Source organism: Oxyura jamaicensis, chromosome 7 (assembly GCF_011077185.1).
Source record: "Oxyura jamaicensis isolate SHBP4307 breed ruddy duck chromosome 7, BPBGC_Ojam_1.0, whole genome shotgun sequence".
In the NCBI taxonomy this organism is placed as follows: Eukaryota; Metazoa; Chordata; class Aves; order Anseriformes; family Anatidae; genus Oxyura; species Oxyura jamaicensis.
Window position 1 is genome coordinate 22,208,695 of NC_048899.1, and position 23,560 is coordinate 22,232,254.

Here is a 23,560-nt window from a genome sequence, read left to right on the forward strand (position 1 = left end):
TAAGAGCCCTGTGATTATTTCTGTGAAAACACAGACAAAACTTTGAAGAGATTTTGCAGAAATTACCTAATGTATGATCAATAATTACTTTAGAAATAGTACCATGAATGTTGTAATGATAGTATTTTCTACACAGACGGAAACACTTTGTTAACTGCAGTTCTTTAAGTTAGTATTTGTTCTGCAAACTCTTAGATTACAACTGAAGAAATCTTGCAAGGAAAGCTTGTAACCAGCTTTCACTAAAGATTTTAAATGAAACCAGCAGCACTATTTTTTTTTTTCTGCTTTGGTAAACCATTATCTGGGAACTCTGGCAGCTCACTGTTGTTTCTTTTCAGGAGAGAAACTGCTTTTTAAAAAAAATTTCCTATTTACCAATGAGTAGGCTACCTTCTTTGCATTTTAACATAAAGCACTACTACATGACCTAACTGTCACTTAAAGCAAGGACTAGACTGTAGGCCTCACATGAACATGCTGTTTAGCAAACCTGCTCTTCATTGCAGCTTACCCTTAAACTTCTGCTTTACCTTCAGCACTCCAGGTAGGCTTCTCCATCTGAAAATAAGACTCATACTTCCTTAATTTCACATAGATCAAATAACTGGGTTGCATCTTTTCTACAAAATGTGCTGCTTTAAAATAGTAAGTCATTAAGTTATAAAAGGATGTATATTCCATGTCATTGAAAATGCTGCCTAAGAAAATAACTCCTAGAATGTTACAAAAATACATGAAGACTTAGTGAAATTTGTTTTTGCTTAATGGTATCATGATACTAGATATAATTAGCATGTGATTGCATGTATACATGTGTCATGTGTTACTAGCGATGTAAATGATGTGACGGTAAAAGTAGTCATACAGGCAGATAAGGAATGGGGTGATCTGACTTTCTTTGGCCTGGTACATCTTCCCCAGCTCCAAGAATAATGCAGACAATGAATAAGATGATAGAGCTACCTCAGGGAACTGACAAATAGCACTTCAACTTAAAAATGCATGAGCACAGGTAAGATACCTAAAACTGAAGCCCCAGAAAGAAGCCAACTTCATTAATATACAAAGCTCTGCTCTGAGCCAACTGGTTGTGGCTGAAGTACTACCACATGCTAGAGTTAGGCACTTACGTACTAGTTAACATTTTTTCCTCTTTATTTTTTCCAGGTAAAATGGTAAACTTAAGTTCTTTGTTAATATTACACAAAGTATATTGTACAGAGGCAGTAGAAGCCTGAAGTGTGAGTTAAAGTTTTCTGGCTGGGAAGCTTCCATTCTTTGGTTCAAAACTTAGTGAAGCTCAAAGGTGTTTTAATAAGACAGAGTTAATAATTTAAATATTTGGGGGTTGGCAAAAGTACTAGGCTTTAGGCCTACAGGTACAGGGTTTTTTTCAGGAGCAGAAATCTGGGGCCCTAAGAATAGCGAGAGCTCCCACCATAGGCAGTAGATGAACAAATGATCACCCATTAGACAATTTAAATACTGTTGCTTTCAGCAATTTTAAGCTGCATGAACTTACCTTGTGAGCTGGACCCAGCTACTGGTGCCTGCTCCACATCACAGGAGAGCCCAAGAGTTAGCGGAACCAACTCAAGACCAGTAAATCAGAATCTAATTCCCACTCTCTTCCTGGGACAGGTCAGTTATGTGCCATCCCTGATGGCGCACTTACTGTTTGTTAGAGAGACACCATGTACACCACCACCAACTACACACAGCCAATGCTGGTTGTAGTGCATGTTTAAATAAGATCCCACTTGGAAATGAAGCAGGACTGAGCTATACGATTCAGATATTTATGAGGCATGTTCAAGCATCAGGTAGCCATTTAAAAATACTGTACAATGTTGCATACTTGCATGTTTTGCAGTGTGAAAATAAAAATTGAAAATCAGTTAGGATAAATATTTATTTTCACGTAACATTTCTTAATTGTGAAAAACACAATAATCTATTCACATGTACACATAAACTTCTGTAATAAATTACATCCAAGAAATGAGTAATTTTGACCAGGAGTATGAAATTAGAAGTAAATATAGCACTACATTTATATTGTGTGATTCAGAATGTTGAGATTAACATTGGAATAGCATTTAAATTCACACAAGAATAGAGTGACTGTTTAAAAAAAAAACACCCTGGAATACTGAATAGAAATACAGAATGCCATTGAATACAGTGATTTCTTAATATTCTAAAAGTTGGTCAAGTGAAACTAATACATCTTGATTGTATACATTATCTGCAACAAAGTCAGCAACATATTAAAACACCACCAGGCTGCTTTCGGGACGAACCAGTTTTGAACTTCTATGCTAATCTTAAAACAATTGGAATATTATAATTTGTCATCAAGTACACAAAACAAAGCATTTAACCTTAATGCGCTGGCATTTTTTCCTAAATTTATAAATACAAACATTTAATTAAATGTAAATCCTTCCTTATGTCTGTTTGTCCGTAACATGTCTTTCCCCCCAGCCCCCATAGAAATGGTCTTTAATGGGCTTTGATAATGCCAAGTAAAATTTAGAACAGTGACCCTACTGGTTTGCAGCAAAACACAGTTATCATTTATGGCTGAAGTAGTAAAACATACATACGTACTCACACACATACAAAAACATCAGAAGGAATACTTTAAATGTGCTGGAAATGAAGAGTAAGTCACATGAGGACTATGGAAAGATTAGCTATTTTGGAAAACTAGGGAATGTTAAAGCCCTGTAGCTGAGTTCTTAGAAAGATTATGAGACTGTAGATGCTCATTCTTAGGATTCAAAGCAATAGTGACAGACTTCATTTAAAAATTTATCTTAAAAATATTTAAAAATTAGTAAGTTTCAAATAATCCATAAAACTTTTGCTCCACATTTCTATTAATTCAATACCTAATCTCATAGTCCTTGTTTTACACAAAAGAACAGCTTGAAGGATCAGGCAATAACAAAATTGTTTATGAAAAATGTCTTTGCAGTAGCTTTAAAGCCACATTTTACTTAGCAATATTGTTTTTAATATTTTAATCAATATGTACTTTATAGAATAGTGAAAAGACCTGTAACAGAACCAATAGCAGGATACCCATTAAAGTATTATACACACTCTCTGAAATTAACAGGTTTACAGTTGTTAATATAACACTATAAGTATGCAGTTTATGCGGCTGTATTTTAGGCAATAAAGAAGAAAACCATTGGGCTGGTGCTATAATTGCATGGGCGGTACAGTTTGTATCTACAAAATTTTCCCTATTACAAAATAATGGATTCAGTAATGACATAATGGAGTTTGGCCTACCACAGCAACATTCGTACAATACAAGATAAGATACTGTAATCACAGATTGCATTTTAACAAATACTGTACCAATGTTTCACATCAAAGGATGTGGTGGTATTTTTCAACCAAAGTGAGAGAATGTTTATAATAGATACTTTAATATATATATATTATATATATGACTATCTTCCAGTTACATACAAATTTGAATATTAAATACACTGTATTAAATCAAGGAAAACTGCACAAATACAGAATCTGACCCTGCAGTCTCCACTGCCAGAGTAATCCATGACTTCAAAATGACAATTTGAGGAGGAAAGGATTATCCTTAGTAGTTTGTTCATGGGTCAGATCAGTTCTCACTTACTTAAAAAAATTCTTAAATCTTAACTAGTCAACTTGGGTCTCCTAAAGTCATTTCCTCCAATTAAGTGATTAAAAAAAAAATCTAACAAGTGTTTCAAGTTCATCTGGAATGAAGATTAAGTATTCTCACACAGGAAAAGTAGCAAAATACAGTACAAATCTATTAACAAGAATGTTGAATTTGAAATAAACTTTACTTGTTAAATGTATGATATGAATACTGATAAATGGCCAACACCAGCAAAGGAAATCAAGATTTTTTGCATTGGCTACTGCAGACTTTTGCACAAATACAAGACAATGTAGACATTTAGACAAAGGGTAATGAGATAAATATTGCACTACATTACCTGTGCTAGTCTGAGATGAAAGACAAAAGTTACCAGATCAAATCAGTTATACTTAGTGGTTGTGGCACTCCTCTCATTCATTCGTAAAAAAAATTAACTGAAGAACAAGTCATAGACAAGTCTCCCGGTCAACACCTTTCCCTGAGTCAGCTTTCTTCTCTTTTCTGATTTCAGCACTAGAAAAAGAAGGGAAAAAAAAAAAAGGTTGCAGCAGCAGTATCATGTAGATTAATGATCTACCTGAGACCCAGTACTGCACTGATATTTTGATAAATTTTTCATGCGGCATAGCACAAACTGGGAAGCAAGTGAAAGTTGCTGTGTTGAATGGTGCAGAAGACATCAGCCAGCATTTTAGTGACGAGGTAGATAGAGAACTTAAGATGTACAGACAGACAAGTCAGCCCAGCATGCAAGCAAAGATAGACACTTCTTTGTTTTTGGCAAATACAACTGTTAATTAAGTAATGGTAACATACAGTGCCCAGACAATACCAGCATTTTCTTAATGGCACAAACAAGAGGTTCCAGTAAGTATTACTTTCCTTTAACAAGTATTACATTGCTGAACATACATTTGGAAGAAATGTTTCAGAACTAAAGAAGGGCGAGCCAATTTATAGCTGTAATATTTGGCTTTCAGCCTTCACTGAAGAGAGCAGGCAATGGCAGTAGCAAAGGGGCAGGGGGGATGACAATATTCCCCCCTTGGAGCTCAGCGTAGTGTATACTTGCTCATGTATACATATAAGAAATAACGCATTTGGTGGGTTTCCGTTGTTGTTGTTTTGTTTGTTTTTAAAATGAGCCTGAAAGTTAGATCATGTAAAAGCCATATTACCAGGAACTCTGAAGCAGAGTTCAAATTTGGATTCTGCTTCTTTTTTTTTTCCAATTAAAACAATGTTGATTTGCCTACAGAAAACAATACATGTGCAAAGCAGATTTATTTTTATATTTTTGTGAAGAGGGTCCTAATTTACAACAGCGTGAATAAATAATTTTTTAAAAAGTCATGTTGTTGCAATGAGTCTTAATCACACTACAAAAATGCAAAGAGGCTTCCAGAACACAGGCAAATCAAGCCTTCAACAAAGAGTGAGTGGCAGGGTATCTAAATATGTTTCTGAGAACAAACCTGTACCAAGCATGTAACCTACCAGGTTTCATGGGAATAATTCCTTAACTAGAATGAATGAGAAATAGGCTGAGTTACACAAGGCTTAAAAGAACACATGATCAATTCTCAAATTCTTAAGGTGATTCATGAACAATTTTACAATCCAACATTTTTCTTCACATAAAAATTGCTTTAAGGATACAATTCAGTTCAGCCAAAGCTTGCTTCTGTGCCTATGGCAGCTTCCAGAGGTGTTAATGGAAATAGCTAAAGAATACCAACTTCTGCCACTTCAACTGCCAAATCTGTCACCTTCTGTAGAACAGTGATAGGATTAGGTATGCTACACTTCCTGCGCACAAAGGGTATGCAAACAAATTCCTAGGGGGTGAATTTAAATTGCAGCAGTTCAGCCAGCAGAAAGTACCTCTGCTTAGTAAAGCAAACATTAAGCATGCGTAGTGTGTCTTAAAGTCTGTATTACTGCAAGGTTTTATGTGTACTGATACCAGGAAAGTCTCCTATTTAGGCTTTGCATCTCCTGCAGATGGGGGCTTTAATTAATGCCTAGAGTGATTTGGCAAATAAAAAGAAAAGGACAAGCCCAATCTTTTACCAGTAAAACACATACCTGGTGAAGCTGTAAGGGTATTAAAGCACTCTTCCTCCCTGCCCACTAAGTATCTTAACAAGCATGAAAAAGAAGGTTTGGGATATGAGACGTGCTTACCTTCAGGCAGAAAAGGGAATTTGTGTCAGCTACAACACAATAGCTTTTTCTCCAATATTTTAAAAGGGCAGCTAGGACGACTGTTTATATATGGCCAGATCTTCTCCATATGTTTTGAAACTATCTGAAGGGCTTAATATTATAGACAAAGACAGAGGAATATTAATTACATTTACCAAAGAAGGCTATGTTTCAGACAGGTGCCTTGGTGATCAATTACATCATGGCCATACCCAAAAGCAGACTTTTAGCTCCCTAGACACTTTAATATTGAAAAATTAAGCTATTAAGGGAGAGTTCAGGTGCCTGTATGGTTAGGCAACAGTTAAGTAAGTAAATCTCATGCAAGTCCACCCTTCAGAGACTTAATACTGTTACGAATCTATGATGTAAGAATTACCACATACCTCTTTGTCTCTCCCCTACTTCAAAGAGCCAGGGGTGGGGCTTATGACAGATACTCAAATCATACTGAGAAGTTGTTTGTATAACCCCTTCTCACCCAAAATCCCTGAGCTCTTTGTAGTTTAGTATTGACCAGTCTTTCATTGGTCAAGTCAACTCAGTATTTAATAAGTAGGAAGAACTTCCAGAGCTGATGTATTCCAGCAATCATTCTATGTTGTCAGTTGGTCAGTCTACACAGAAGGCATTACATGCAATCACAGTACAGTATCATTATTTAATTACCCCTATTTAATATTATTTTCAGATACTGGTGTAAGAAAATAGATGTGACAACAGAAAAAGGACTATTATATGCTTCTGTATTTGAACTTTAAAGGCATGATTAAAATTAATTTCAAAAATTAATTTCAAAGCAAGAAAATAAAATGTTTTTCCCCCTATGGTAAGGCACCCCTCAGTGAATTGTCTTTATGACTGATACCATTTCAAGCATTCATTTTTTCATTACTTACCTAAGATAAATTTTTTCTTATAATGTTATGTGCATTCAAGACTAATTTTTTTTAGCTCTATCTCTAACATTACACTTTCTGTGGCTTTGTTTATCAGAAGCAAGCCTTGCAAATTTAAAGTTCATTGAACCTACTTCCGTCTGGGAATTTGAGAGCAGCTAGAGCACATGAAACTATCAGGATTTCAGATTCTTCAAGAGTTTGGTCACAACAGGACACTTGTACCTAAAACCCTTATCACTTAGGTTTTTTTCACTTGAGTCTTTGTTTATGTGAGCAAAGGTGTATCTGCTATTTTGCTGCAGCATAAAGGCCAAATCGTCTTTTACCTGTATGTTGTCTGAGCCACAGTCTCTGCAGATGCTCGTTGCTCAAAGCATCTTTGAAAATTTCAGGTTAAAACAAAGTACATGTCTACATAATCGATTGTACTATAAAAGAAAGCAATATCTACCAGAGAAATTAAAACTACCGCATACCCACTGGCTGTGAATTTACCACATCACTTTCTTCTCTTTCTCCAAACTTTCACAGCCTGGGCAGCAGAGGCACATAGGTAAGAAAATCATACTGTACATCCTTTGCCCATGCACCAGACTGATTTCACTGTTATGGGATCCTTTTCATCCCATGTGTAGGGTGGAAGATAAATCAGATCTACAATGCTATTTTGACTGTCATTAAAATAGCAGTAAAATGATGACATTGGTCTGCTCCATGGGTGTTTAAAATGAAGATGCTCTGGTCATCAACTGTTCATCTTGTTTATGCTGTTTAGGGAAAGGAACAACACAAAGGCAGCATGCCATTTTGGGGTGACAAAATTACAAAAAGTATTTCACTAAGAACTTTTTTCCCCTCAATGCATCCCTTCACCATAAAACTGTAACCAGGTATTTCACACATGGAACTTATTTTGAACATTAGATTTAGAAATGGACAGACTTTTGCATTTTAAAGTCACCAAATTACTAACAAAAATATGCTAAGAATAAATTATACTTAGCATTTAAATATGCTACATCTACAGTTTCTACTTTTAATATAATAAAAATGAAATTTTAATATTAAGGGCTTTGAAGTCAACATTTTTGTATTCCTATCTGAAATTTCTTTTTATTCTGTCTCCCCAAAAATAACACAAATTGTGTAGGCAACACCACTTTGAACTGGAAAATACAATAAAGGAAGAGTGTGGGGGACAGGGTCTTACCTTTGGGGAATCAGCTTCTATAGTGATTAGGAAGGGGAGCTTATGACAAAAATGTGATATGAAACAATTAAGTAGAAAGTACCGTTACATTTAAAATTTATGGAAACACTGGAAAATCTTTCTTACAATAGCACTGTGCTTGTATTTACTATTTCCTTATCCCCATCACAATTCTCTAGTACAGACAAAACATCATTGGTTCATTTTACATTTGTCTGGATTAAACTTTAAAGGTATTTATCTGGTTTGAGTCCAGCTGAAATAGGCAGAAAAAAATGACCAGAAGCGATGCAATCTTTACATTATTTTCACTCCAAATATTGGTAGATTGCATTCAGAGTACTCGGCTCTTCATACAGATATTTCCAGGGCAGTAATGACCACTTCTTTTTCAAGAGGAGAAAATAAAAGCAAGCAGAACAAACACAACACCTGTTGTGCAATACCCAGGTGTAGGCTGGTGGTTCATTACACAAGCATCAAGCATGCTCAACTTCATTTTCCACTGTAGTGTAACTAAGTAGCATGCACGTATTTGTGATTTTCTTTATAAATATACATAGTTAATTTGTGTTTTGAGCTTAGAATATTTTGACTAGAAATAATTAAAGTAAATCTCATGAATTAAAGCTGCAAGATCCTAGAAATCTTTCTAATCCCTAACAAAATGTTTCAATATTGGCTTGAATCCAGTATATAAAGCATAATGTAGTAGAGGAAAAAAAAATTAAAACCTTTTAGAAGGAAAGCTTGACTCCTTTTCTTTTGCATTCTCTGACGATATCAACAATGTCTTCCACACAGCAGTTTTTGCCATTTCATCAGAAATGTTTATCACAGATGGGTCATCTCTAGGCAAGAATAAAAGTAAATATATAATAAAACAATACGCAATTAGTCTTTGTTACTTATTAACTCTACATAAGCCCTTGAAAACTGTTAGTGATGAAAATAAATATGCACAATATAATCTGAAAAATCATGTTAAACTTCAAGAACCCTTAACAATTACTGAAATATTCTCTTAATATATCTTAGCACTTTTTTTTTTTTTTTTAGTATTTTCCTCCTCCAACAGCAATTAATCACAGTAACGTCAATAAAATATATTGTGTGACTTACAACTAATAGACAAAGAAAAAATTAGAATTTAGAGTAGTTCAGTTGGAAGGGACCTACAAAGATCAAGTCTAACTGCCTAACCACTTCAGGGCTAATCAAAAGTTGAAGCATATTATGAAGTGCAATATTCAATTGCCTCTTGAACGTTGACAGGCATGGTGTGCCAACCCCTCTCCCTCTTTTCTTCTGTGAAATTAAATATTTGCCCAAGATGTCACAGTGTGCCACTGGCATAGCTGGATTAAACAAGAATCCTAAGAGCTCCAAACAGTTATCAAGGTTCTGAAATTCAAGCTGCTTTGAAAACAATTTGAAAGTAATCAAAAACCTTGAGAAAGTCAAAGATATAAGCGATCTAAAAAAAAAAAAAATCCCTGATTAAACAAGGCAATCAGTAGCTCTAAGCAGCACTGTGTAGCCATTACGCCCTTAGCTTTACCTGGACTGCTCTGAACTCAAAAGAAATAAAGCCTTAAATGTTTTGTAAGTGTGACATTATTTCCAGACTTCCTGGCTTATATATGGTTTGAGGGGGGAGATGACCACTTCATGAACCAATGTCTTCGTTCTTTTTAGCTGTAGGCCTTTAACCTTTTCAGTACAGAAATTTACACACTATTCAGGCAAGTTTACCTAAGTAAACGCACTATAGATTAACATAGATCACAGCTCGAGATAAATTAAGGTAAGCATTGTTAATATAAAATGGAACAAAAAGGTATAGACAGAAGAAAAACAGAAGACATTAGAAATCTGGGGAATCAAAAACAGGAAATAGGCTGATTTTTCAGACACACAGATAGTAAAATACATCTATTTGCCTTAGGATATGTTAAGATAACTTCATATTAAAATATAAAAGATGGGCACTCTCAGATAGCGTTCCTATGAAATTGCGTTAGTGCAGAGATTCCAATCAGAATACGTCTCCTGTCCTTATTAAGAACTTTCTGAAAACTGTAAATGAGAGTAAGTCCTTATGGGCTGGCCAGGTGTGTTATTACGATCTATAACATAGGTTTTCATGCTTTTCCAGTTGTTCCATCCCTGAATTATGCCTCATCGAGACAGCTCTTAGTTCACTTACTATCTCACATTGCTAGGATCTTAATTAGAATGTTCTAAAACATGAGCCTAGTTTTTTCTGGAGTGTGTTCAAGATCATTGCTGGTCTCTGCTAGCATCAAGGTGAAGGAACTGACGTGCTTTCATAAGCAAGTGAAAGTTTTCATCTTCCTTTCACACTGTGCTTGTCAGAAGCTGAGGTTTGTCATGAATGGCCTGACCCAAGTCCTGTCCGAGGGAAAACAATGTAGTGTGGCCTTTTCCTAAGGACAGTGAGATCATCTGGAAATACTAGAAAGGGACCAAGCTTTTTAAATGCTGCAGTATATGGTTCAGTTCACATGGCTGTACTCTACTATCGGACATGCATTCTCCTAATATTCAGGGAGCATTAAGTATAAATATGGTGGCATGTTTATTTTATTTGTTTAATTGCAACTCACCTAAAAGAGGAAATGTATATTTTACCTGTAATGTCCTTCTAGTGGTAACTGAACAGTCCCTTCCTCTTCCATTGCTAACATACTTTGCTCTTCCTAGGAAGAAGGAATTTAGATGTGAGACAGGATCTTGTGAAAAGTAAATTTTATGTACTTTAAACCTTTGCCCCCTTTTCTTTAAGTATTTATTAATATTTCTTGAAATAACATACTTCCCAACCCGTAATTTAAATATTTGTGGTTAAACTGCCTCAAATTTTAATGTTGTATCTTCAATTAATGTTATTTTTCAATGCCAAATAGAGGCAACACTTTTGTAATAAAGAAAGAGAAAAATTAGTTACACTGAGCAAGCAACTGTATGGTGTATTTATCAAAATCATGCATAACTGGACATATACATAGCAATGTTAACGTGCCAAAATTAGGGAAGCCAAATTTAAGTTTGTGCACATAGTTTTAAAGCTGACAAAAGTTTTAGTGCAGTGAAAAGCAGTAAAACAAGACACCAACATTAGTTTTCATTTAAACAAGGAAAAGGCTTCTGTGAGAACAGGGAGTGGAGAGAATTAGATATATCCAGCAAAAGTCTTTTTGTCCCATAATGACAACTTCAGGAAATCTTTATCTTAGGGGGAAGGGAGAACAATCATCTCTCAAGGACCATGTCCTGCTTGCAGGAACAAAGGAAAGCAAGTCTCTTGTCTTTCAGACCATAACACCTCAGGGCTTCACAAACGTGCCAAAAGAGGATTCTCAAGGCTCCCACCACCACTAGGTCAGGAAAACTGCAGCAGCCTTTGCAAGAGGTTAGTTCTGAAGCAAAACCTCTGAAATAACAGTGGCTTACAGTCTAAATAACAGGCAACCGTGTGGGCAGGTAATCCCACAGACTTCCATAAACCCACCCAGGTCTTGTAATCACGTCAACTGTCAAAGTAAATTGCTGCATGGGTAGCAAGGCAGCTCCCAGGAAGTTAAATGTGCCTTCACATGGATGTAACCATCAAACCCTGCCATAAACTGTCGCACTGTGTGTGTGAGCGTGGCAGATGCCAGAGACCTGTTCTTCTTCGCTTTTATTAGATGACTTGGTAACAGTTTACCCTAGTGTTCGCTGGAAAGCATGGCAGTGGCTCTCCCAAAAACAGAGGCTTGCCATTATCTGGCAGAGCACTGAAAACCCCACATGCCTCACACACTGGTAACTATTTCAACTATCTGTTCAACTAACTGTTCACTATTACAACTATCTTTAAAATTTCATTTTTTTTCTCCAAATGGGAAAAGTCTCTTATTGTTCATTCCTGTCTCAGATAGTCATAATTGATTTAAAACAAAGTGGCTAATAAAGGAAGATTTATGAGAAGGTGGCATATACAATATCCACTATAAATGTACAAGGCTTCGGAAAAACATGGCCTAAAAATATAAAAACAACTTAAGTGATGAAATTAGGATCCAATCAAATAAGTTGCAGATCTTGTCAACTATATTTCTGAATATTCTTGTGGGTAGAATACTTCTATTTTTAAAAGCCGTGTGATAGCAACTCTCCAATTAATTCCTTAGGCTACATGTCAGAAGTTTTATTACTAGTTAATTTTGTCATTTCCAGGCTTCACAGCTTCATAAGTTTTTGACAGTTGAACAGTTTTAATAATAGCTCCAAATATTTAGAAATGCCAAAATATGTAAAAATAGCCTCTTAAAATAGACAGTGAATGAAATAAAGTAACACCAGTAGATTTTCCCAGTTTTGTTTTCTGATGCCATCCTATCAAGCACGGGAAGGAAAGTGACATATAACCAAAACATAAGGATAACAAATAATTCTTTCCAATAACCAGACCCACAAGAACTACCTTGGTTTCTTTTGGTTACTGTGAATTATTACGACAGCTGAATACTGTGATGAAACAACACCCTGGTTTGCTTCAGTTCAAGGGGGAAGAGAACAAACCATGTATTTGAACTTCAACCTAGTAGTTTTACAGGCACATAATAGTAAATAATAATCATGATACTTACCACCTAGGTAGAAACTTTTTCCAAAAATGTACTCTATTAAAGTATGGTGCATATGTCAAAAAAAGTAAAGTTAGGTTCTCCAAGTTACAGCTGAGTCAGTGAGTTGTCAAGGGTCACGAATGCAAACAGGAGAGAAAACTAGTTTTCATGGTTATATGTTCAACTTATTAGCTCGTGTCCTATTTCTGCATATAGACATACCAGGGGGAATCCTTACCCATACCATTTCACCGGTCTCAGATACCTTATGGCACCCCTGAGGATAAACTGCTGATTTACCCGTTCACATTGTCTAGTTCTTGCGGTACCCTTGTACCACCAAAATCTTAAGCCTCATTGGTCACAGGCCTTTGCAGAGGTCGTCAGGGGAACCTTAGAGGTTTGTCTGCCTGACTGTCCCCAAAGCACTCATGCCTGAAAAGACCACAGCCTGCCAATACCACACAGCACAGTCTGTACCTTCACCTCCTGCTGCAGCAACTACTATTCTACTGCTAGAGCAGGACACACAACTGACATTTCATAACCTGGCACAGACATATTCTCCTTCCTGCTCCTGCAGTTAGTGCTTCTCTGTCAAGGCGTCCTTCATTCATTTGCACCGATGACTTAGGGACATGGTACTAACATCCTGTAATGTTGACCAGGCAGCTATAAGTACCAGTGACACAGGAGAAAGACCTCAGTCCCCTACATATAAAGTTACTTTACCACAGTTTTGTGAGATACTCAAACAACTTATTCATGAAACACAGGCTAGGGGGAAATACTATCAGATGCAAAACTGATTAGGAAACTACATTCAGAAAGTAGTTCAGCATTTCACTGTCAGAATACTGGAATGTTCCAAGTGGAAATGCCTAAGGATTTGTCCTCTGTTCACATACATTCCTTGAAAGGAGACAAGGAGTCCAGATCTGAAACAGTCATGGCCCTGGGTGGTTGTGCCACAAGGTCTAACTAAAAGATTTCGTTAACAGGAGTAAGCAATGTCCTTTTTTCATTAGAAAGTGAAAGCAAATTGTTTCTGCAGTAGCAGAAGAGAAATGCTGGTCTAGGGTATTACAGACTGATATTGCTACAGGGTTATGACACTGGTGAGCAGGGAGGGCTGAGGTGGATGGCATGCAACCTGTGCATGGCTCAGAAATAGCTGGGACATGTCATGACACTTAAATGCAGCAGTACTCTCCTCAACATTTCCAGCAGGGATGAGACCATTCCCAATGAAGCATCAAAGTACCCCAAGTACCCAAGGGCTTTCCTATAGACAAGTTCATCACTCCACCATCAGCTGAGTGGGTCTCAGGAGGATTCCCCAACATCGTATCAACAGCACTGTTATCTACATTATGGCAGCATGAGATTCTACATCTGATAAACATCCACATCTTAGCCTATTAGATTTGTAACCTTAGAATGACATACAAAATTTGAAAATACTGCAGTTTGGACACTGTTAGAAAATCTACTTTTTGCACTGAATATGCTTTAATTACAGAACTTTCTCTAATTGTCTGAAGGAAATATTGATATTGTGTTTCAAAACAACAACAAAACCTCACCCCAAGACACAACAAAATCCACGTATTTTAAACCATGACCCACCTCTTTCTCAGCATCTTCTAGTTTCTTCTTCTTGCTCTCAGGCATCAAATCATCTAACCAACTGAGCTCCCGTTTCGTAAAAAAGAAATCCATGAGTTTTCGGACAAATACCAAAGCTAGGACCTGTAAAGATATTTATTCAAAGAATTAGGAAATGAAACAAGTAAAAGTGATATTTACACTTGCAGAGAAACACTTTCAAAAGTGACCACAATTAGCAGCTGTAATTTTATCCTTTTATCCTGGAATTTTAGTTTGGACATGTCAACACCTGGATTTCCTTTGTTCAGACAGATCATGACTTAACAATGACTGAGGTTCAGTAGATAACTTTTATTTTGAATTAGTGAAATAATCAAGGCAAGATTTGTTAAGCAGCAGAGAATATTTTTCTTTTGTTCCCAGCAAGACACAGAACTATAAGTGAAGTTCCTCTATACAATAAACAATCTTCCTTAGTGAGTGTATTTTCTTTCAGTAAAACAAATAAGCACTACACCTTAAACAAAAACATCAAACTGATTTTTTAAAAATTCAGAATTTTCTCTAAGAAATACACAGTAGGGCTATCCACAGATATAAACTAAGTGCAAACTAGACTCAAACTAGAGTGTATACATAGAACTTTTGCTTATAAAGTGTGAATTATCCTCACACACTGAAGAGAAGCAATATTGTAATTACCCTCCACAATTATTTTTTTTTTAATTCAATAATAATTACCCACAAGTGAGAAGAAAATTGAATTCTAATGGAAATAAAAATATTTCATACCATCATGGGAAAGACAATTGCAGCTCTTGAAACCTTTATAATCCACAGGAGTACAAGACAACTCAGCTGAATTACAGTGAAGAGATGGACTTTTCTAAGAGGAACATGCCTCAGATAAATAAAATCTGGCTGATGCTTTGCAGGCATCCAGAATAACTTTATCCTGTCAAAAAGCTGTAAAGAGAATTTTTTTAAAGTGTGCATCAAAATAAGCATCAAAATACACAGTTATTCATACACTACCTATAGATATCATGAATACCTAAGAATCAGGCTTTGTTACTCTTAAGGCAAAAACTGTGCAGAAGTTCTCTGCTCTCTGTTGCCTACTGCACTCTTTCTTCACAAAATTGAGCCAGAAAGTCAGCTGCAATGCCATTAGGAATATACAAGAGAGGTTCTTGTTTTTCAGACTTGCTTGTCTCCATGCTGTTCATGCTGACCCAAAACTTCATGTCAGCTACCGCAGCTCAGTGATGATGGTGATGCACCATCTCTCCCTGGGGGAATGAGCCGTGCTGTATCCACACAATTTTTAGGAATTTTAAGTTTCAGGATTTTTTACTGTGCAAAATGCAGTTTTTATAAAACTGCATTTTAAAGGGTTATAATTTGGCCAGATTTGAGCAGATTTCTTTTTCACAGAAACAGCAAAAGGCACATCCTCCCACAAAAGCCATCTTTTCAAATCTCAATTCCTTGTCCCAACTTGGGGGAGGAAGAAAATGAGGGGGAACGCACTTTTCCAAGTAGAGGTAGCCAGATTTTAGCATGTCCTAAAAATATTTCTTCATAGAGTACTTGCCCGTAGTTCTGAGAAACAGCTGAACCATATTAAGTTTATCTATAAACCTCAGTAAAAGCCAAACTACACTTTTTAGAATTTCAACCCAAATCTAGGCAAAGTTATAAGAGTCTCTGAATAGAAAATACCAATCAAAAAGCAAGATATGTTGTCAGCTTTGCCTATGAATAATAGGTTATAAAGGTCATTTTAAACTCACAAACAAAAATTTAAATAAAGAAAAAATCAGGCATTTTCTCTATTCTTTGCGCTCAACAACCTTTTGCACAGTACAATTTGTGCTTTTGCCATTTCAAAGACCATTTCTCAATGGTCTTTGAATGTGTATGCTCAACTTTTTGAATGTGAAAGCTCAACTTTCAGTAACAAACAAATGCACACTAGAAATTTCAAGTGTGTTTGTGTCAGATGGGCTAAAGGATTTACTACTGTGACATTTAATACTGCTGTAGGCCAGCAGAAATGGTTCATACAATATCATTACCTGACTGCTGAAGTGCCTGGCTTGTGCCAGAGGCTCATAACTTAAGGCCACCACAGGAACGCTGCCCTTTCTCTAGGCCTGCCCTACATATCTGAGACCAAAAATGAAGTAGCACAGGTCTTGCAATGGTTCCACCTCCCTACCTGGGGCATTTATGTGCACAGGAAATCTTCAGAATCTCACCTATATCAGTTTTATGGCAGTTAGCCAAAAGCTTCACATAGACAAGTTCAAGATCAAGTGCACCACTACAAAGCACTAAGTTGGAAGCTGAAAAGGAAGTAGGCAAGCAAGTGAATGGGGAGGAAGGAGAGAGGGAAGAGATCTTGATAGTTCTTACTCAGATTTTAGGCACAACCAAAGTTCCCTTGGTATCCCAAGGGAGAATAGAAAAATAAGCACCTTAAAAAATAATTAAAAAAAAAAATGGAGCACATTACCTAAATGGAATACTCTATATTTAGAGGGAATTAAATTTCCTTTTTAAGTGAGTCACTTTCAAGAATTTAAGGCTGACAACATTCCTTTATGATTATATACAAAAGAGAATAAAATAATATAATAAAATTAGCTACACATTTAATAGAAAGCATCAGTAACATACTCTACTTATATCTATTTTACCTGAATTCCCTTTAGAGATGAAGCACCCATGTAAAGAAATACTCCATAAAGTACTGGCATAGGAATAAACTGCACAAATAAGCAGAGAAAGGGAAGAGTATATTAAATACCATTTAACAATATTAAATGCTAAACAGTTGAAATTCAAAGTGCCATATGCCTGCATTAATCAGACAAGTTGTAAACTCAGATTCACTCAATTACAAATTAATAATGCTACTCAGATCACAAAACAAAAGAAGAATCTGTCTCTACAGCTTTATTTTTCTCTCATGGCCAGTTCTGAGGACAATGTACACTATTCACTATTAAAATTAACAGAACTAAAAAAAAATGTGTTTGGTTCATACTTAAATGTTTTACTTAAAAGACTGCTCAGGAGAAAGTATCTGAATAGTAAAACTATAATCCTCAGACAGCTATTCAAGATGCACACAAAATATTTCACGTTGCTGAAGGAAACGTTCTGTGTTATAAGCATTTATAAATGGTGAATGACTTTAATGGAATTACCCAGTAAGAGAACACAGTAAATATTCAAGCTCTAAGTACAAAGTGTGTAGGTTACAGAACATTCCCACAGATAAGTATTTGTTTTAAATACTAAATGCACAAAATATGTTCAGTTGGTTTCAACAAAGTGAAGTTTTTATGATGTACATAATAAAACACTACTGGGATTTTCAAGTTCTATGGGCTTATTGCCTTCGCTGTGACAACATGCAAGTCTAAATTCTGATCTTACTGAAGCCAGTGAACGGACTCTTACTGATTTCACTGAGGCCTGACAATTCTTATAAACAGTATTATGCATATAGATGGTATTACATAAGCTTATGACTAGACACCCGGTTTCAGGACACTGGTGAGCAGTGCAGAGCATGCTGACAGCATGAGAGAATTTTTGTGTTCATTGCCAAGAATTAACCACAAAAAGTCTCTTGCAACTGTGAAGATAATTTTAATAATCCAGCATTCACAAAATGTTCTTAAATTGTCTAAATACATTTACTTATTTATATAACTAAGCAAGACTGGTTTATGACAATGATACACCACAGGTGAATGGCAGAATTCACTCTGACTTCAGCAAGACCAGATTATATTACAAGGTTTCTGTCTTTAAAATGTTGGATGTTCCTAGTGATTTATTAGGCAAAATTAAAATTTCACTCTAGATTATCATTGTGCAACATTATTAGAGTTAGTAATGTGCCTGGAAAGGGTAGTCTTTAAATAATACAGTAACAGCAGTAAAACGTTCTGTGTGCTACAGTATTATTTAGCTTTTCCTTATTTCCCCCCAAATTACCTTCAGAATACTTGTCAAAAAGACAGATGAGCCCATCAGGATAAAAATCATGAGTCCTGTGACTCTTTGCTCCCGGATTCCAAGAAATTTTGGCTGTTCCCCCGGAGCAGAACACTCCGATTCCAGTTTTAAGCTATTCACGTGGGAAATAGAGAGGACAGTGGCTGCAACAAACCATGGCAGTCCCATAATAGAGCACACTCCAAGCATGACTGCCACCATGAGCAAGTCAAGATGGTATCCGCATCCTTTCTGCAAAAAAAAAAAAAAATGCAATGACAGCAAGAAGTTACAAAATGACATCTGAAATAAGAAGATTGGCAGGCATTCCTAAGAACAGCTAGAGACAATTAAAAATTACGTGATTTGTAGCAGAAAATAGCTTTCTTTCATGTGGTATTCAGGCTGGGTCAGCAGTGGTGGCAAACCGGTTATCTAAGGGGAATTCCTACCGTTCATTTGATATTTTAATTTTATTAGACTCGCTTCTGTTGTAAGTGTATATATCATAAATCCAAAATAATTTGGTTCCACAATAATGGGCAAGAAACAGTTTTTATGCTTGTAAATATGATAATAGTAAGACAATGGAAAATACCAACATTTTTGTGTTTTAAGTAAATCTCTTCTCTCACTAACAATGGACACTAGTGTACACAACATCCAACTGCACTGCCAACTTTCCATAGCACTAATCTTAATAGGCCACCCATCCATCCCTACACAGGAGGTAAAACATGAATTTTGATTCTTTCCTATATAAAACCTCTCCAGTTAACATTTACAATATCAGTTTATGCCCTAAATGGCCAGAAAACCACATCAATACTTGTAAAGTCTTTATAGATGGTAAACACATGATAGTAATAAGTGTTCCCTGATGTACTTCCATCTAATCTAAGAACAGGCAGATAGATATTAAGAGAAATTAAGCTATTGTTAAGCTATACATTAAAATACAAAATAACCATAATCATCACCAAGTGCTGTTTTGCTGGTTTCCCTATTCAATACTGAGAAGTAATATAATAAACATTCATATGGGAAGCCAGTATAGAACCCTTGGTTTTGGACTATCTCTGTAGCAGTCAAATACTTTGTCAATTTACCAGCATTATGCTTCGCTTTTGTAGTTGTGGACACAACATTTTGGTCAAACCTCAGGCACATTTAAAAACCTACATATTTGAAAATGACCAATGATCTGCATCAAGCTTATTCATATAAATGTTTGTTAGCATAGCGGGAAGGAATATTTCTTTTTCTATTTTAGTAAGTATCCAGGAATACTACGTAGCTGAAAGCAACAAATCAAGGTATTTTTCCTTTAAAAAGGCAGGTAGTGAGTTACCTCCACAATATGGCAACAAATCCAATGTCATGGTCTGATAAAGCAGTGATGTTCATGCAAACAATGAATATGTTGAACCATAATTTTGCCTGTAAACCCATGCAAATGCCTTTTGACATAAAAAAAGTAACTAAACTAAACTTGGAAGGGTTTGCTACAGAGACTGCCAAAAGCTGAAATGTGCACTATTCAGAATTTGCTATGGGAAGTATAAAAAAAGAGGGGAAGAACGAGCTGGAAGCAAACAAGTCATTTCTTTCCGAAGACAACTTTAATTTCTAAAATGGGAAGTGTCTGGGTTTATGAAAATGCAAGCCATATCAAAATGAAAATGCCATCTTATTTACTTACTTTATTTGAAAAGGGGAATTCATATAAAATACAGAAAATGAAAAGAACTAACTCTAGCGGCCTTCCGTCATTCCCCAAAAGCACTCGTGAGTCTTATCTCCAAGACACATCTTGACAAGCTCAGAGACGTGTCAAACAAAGATATTAGTTACATGCACAATGCACTCAAAGAAAGAGTTTAATTCTAAATCCTAACAGAGACACCTTTTTTTACCTTCTGACACATTTATGAGGAATGTATCTGCTAATGCATACAGAATCCGAGAGCATTTCCTCACATTCATACATGATCTGAGGAACCTGACATATGGGAAGAAAAGGAAGCATAGCAACAGGTGATGCTACACCAGACCCCAGCAAAACTAAAACGCAGCAAGACAAGGGGGCAGCCAGGAGGACCATCTGACTCCCAGATGCCAGTGCTGAAAAAACACATTCCAAAGCTTGGCAGCAAATTCCTGCATCTGTCAAGTTAACCACATGCAATGCTATGGATTGACATGAAGAGCCAGGCTGACAAAGAGGGCAAAAAAAGAACATATCAAATGTCACAATCATCCAAGAAGAGGCAGTGCAGAGTGAAGGTTGCAAATGCATTTGCTAAAGCAACTTGGGATTGGATTGCTGCTTATTAAAAGTATGTCAAAAAAAAAAAAAAAAAAAAGCCTAAGCTCGCTGCATATACATGTACAGAAACCTGCTGCTAGATTTTGCCCAACAGTTTTTCAGCGGGGTGATGTCCCTTTTTCTCTCTCCATCTGTAGGCAACTAAAGTGTTAGAGAACAGAGCAGGAAGTTGTCCTATGTTGTTTTTAAGAACCCATTGTGCCTCTAAACTTCAGTCTTATTCTCCTCCATTCTTTAAGAGGGAGGACACAAAAAAGTGGATGGGTAGAAGTACAGAGAAAGATGACGAGAGAGGAAAAAAAAATCTTGTAATGCAAAATAACCCCTGTTTTTTCTAAGTCCAGTCCAGTACACAAACACTGTCAATATTTGAAGAGGTAATATAACAGTGATGAAGGAAATGATTAAGTTCCGGGTTATTTTCTTTAGGTGAATTGGTATCATACTCCAAATAAAGTATAGAGGATAGCATTTTATTAATTCAGAATCTCTGTACCAAATCACACTATTAAAGACTTCTGTAAGGCAACAAATCACTGAACACAGGGCACAGATGCCACATAGACTGATGGAAAAATGCATAACAATGCTTAATAACAGTGCTATATAGCATAAAATAAATTAGCATCCTCAAGTAGATGAAAATATATTACATAACCTGAAGCAGAAAATGACAATAAAATGAACTATTTGACTGAATACCTTTAGTTTGTGTTCTTTTCTATTTATAATGACAGCTGTGATCTGCTGGTCCATAAAGATAAGGATAGTACAAAGCAGGGCTGGAATTACAGCAGCAATGACTGTCCACCAAGGATTAGGCCCCAAAGGAGTAATAAACCATCCACGATCATCTCTGGTGGGCTACAAAAAGAAAGTCATGCATGACTAAGGATATCTAAGGATTATCTACACAAGAACACACACAAAAACAATTTCTAGGATACAACTTCCTTTAAAATGAATAAATAATATCTCTATATAAGATGACAGAAAAAAATGCTAAACTTCCTATAATACCAAAAAGAACAGCTATATGCAATAATAGCATCTAGGGTACTGCAGACTTGGTTATATTTGGAAGGAGACCCGCCCAACTACACAGGCCACTGATCAGCGCAGTTTTATAGCATATGGGGAGCACAACAAATTCTTAATAGTATCACTACTCCCTGACTACAAATACATAATAAAACTACTATCATGCACTATTTTATCAAAATAGTAAGGCAGCGCAACTAATCAACAAATTACCTTAAAAGCATTTGGAACCTGAAGTTTTGGTGATGGAATCCCAATGGCATAGTCAATTAAAACCATGGACAAAATAGTGAGAAAGACAGCAAAATCGCTGACAACAGATCGCACCTATGATTATCAAGAGAAATGACAACTTTAACAAAAGCACTCGTGTCATTTAGGACCTATTAGGACTCATTTCTTTTCAGAGTTTCAAGACATTTTTTGCTTACAGCTAAAACCATACTTACTCTGGTACAATTTTTTAACAGAGAACAGACACAGTGTCCATTTTACCAGCAACAAACTGAATTTGCAGTGCAGATGGCATTCATGCTTGCACATGACTAATGACAACTTTCGAATTAAACAAATGGCACACACCTTTGTTGGGAAGTATCGGCTAGTTTTGAACTGCTTCAGTGTGGATGACAGAGTTACTGTAGAAAAGAATAAGATGACAGACCAGAAGAGGACATCTGGAACATAAGGGCCATGATGACCACAGGCTCGTCCAACAAACTCTCCATGAAACTTTTTACATTCCTGTCAGGGAGAACAAAGTAGTATTGTTCTGAAAAGTATGCTTATGCTGATACTTTCTTTCCAATTACTTTCCTAATTTGCAAGGAATCTAGATTGTATTAACAGAAATAGTAAAATCATTTTTAGGTATTTATTCTTTGAAAAAATAAGACTACAAGTATTTCTATCTGGTCTACATGAAAAAGTCTCAAAACCTCAAAACAATCACTTTTTTTAACCACTCTTACATGATAAAGTCACTAAGATATACCATAAAGAAAGTCATTAATTTTAAAACAGATTTATTTCAAACTGAACACACACATTTTCTGTTTCAAACACGTATTTGCTCTTCCTAATTCCTTCCAAGAAAGGAAAGTTTGAAAACAACCAAGGGAAAGGCTGCTCCTGAATTCCTGCTTCATTCTCAAGAATTGACTTTTGTTTTAACTTCAGAGGTCAAGCGAGGAAAAGCTACTTGGAATGTACGGTATTAATCTAAAAGGAGACCAATACATTTAATACCACATGGGGGCGGCACATTCCACAAATTATCTTTTGCTTTAAAATGTGATCAGGTAAAATGTGTCAGAACCCAAAATCTTCATTATTTTTTTCCAATATAATTGAAGATCAACTGTGCAGTATAAAACATATCTGATAATTCTCCAGTAGCATCCTTAGCTGCTAAAAATCATACTTCTTTCTCTTAACAAGACTTCTTAACAAGCAGTGAAATGGTGTAACTATAAAAATAGGAGCTACAAGCCCTGAACTTGTAATCCTTTCCTTCTCCTTCCCCAAATCCTCCATGCATATTAAGACAAGAAACTACAGCACTCAGAATCAGAGATTCCATACAGCCATATCCTGACGGATTAGGATCTTTTTGTTTCAAATGAACTGGGTCATTGGCTCATCAGATGCACATCACAATACTGCGGCTTGCCATGTTATGAGGAACTTTGCCTTTGAACAAATTCTGGCTTGAAAAAAAAACATAGTTTCTATTCATAGGCCATGAGACAAACAAGTGAAAAACTTTTTTTTCTTTTTTTTTCCTTTTTTTTTTTTTTTTGTCTCTAACAGTATACCTAGCATAAATGTGATGTACTTTTGACTGATTAAATTGAGGTGTTAGCTGGGAAAAAATATTTCAGGAAATACTTAACAGGAAATTCTCAAGATTTTGGGACATCAAACAGAAGA

The 23,560-nt window shown here is 36.0% G+C and overlaps 1 protein-coding gene across 8 annotated transcripts in view; it reads right to left on the reverse strand.

The window, feature by feature from the left end:
• Positions 1–1,899: 1,899 nt before the first annotated feature.
• Positions 1,900–23,560, reverse strand: part of SLC4A10 (solute carrier family 4 member 10) — a 156,521-nt gene continuing 134,860 nt past the window's right edge. For 5 of the 8 annotated variants that reach the window (XM_035331526.1, XM_035331528.1, XM_035331523.1 and 2 more), the window contains 11 exons: positions 22,211–22,372; positions 21,842–21,955; positions 21,290–21,451; positions 18,259–18,510; positions 16,947–17,015; positions 15,034–15,207; positions 14,260–14,382; positions 10,649–10,716; positions 8,728–8,844; positions 7,994–8,032; positions 1,900–4,186 (listed from right to left, as the gene is read on the reverse strand). In XM_035331526.1, the coding sequence (XP_035187417.1) occupies positions 8,020–8,032; positions 8,728–8,844; positions 10,649–10,716; positions 14,260–14,382; positions 15,034–15,207; positions 16,947–17,015; positions 18,259–18,510; positions 21,290–21,451; positions 21,842–21,955; positions 22,211–22,372 (1,254 nt within the window). In that variant the 3' untranslated portion in view covers positions 1,900–4,186; positions 7,994–8,019. Of the gene's footprint in view, positions 4,187–5,170; positions 5,197–7,993; positions 8,033–8,727; positions 8,845–10,623; positions 10,717–14,259; positions 14,383–15,033; positions 15,208–16,946; positions 17,016–18,258; positions 18,511–21,289; positions 21,452–21,841; positions 21,956–22,210; positions 22,373–23,560 lie in introns of all 8 variants that reach the window. The other 3 variants (XR_004752296.1, XR_004752297.1, XM_035331525.1) reach the window with 3 other exon arrangements.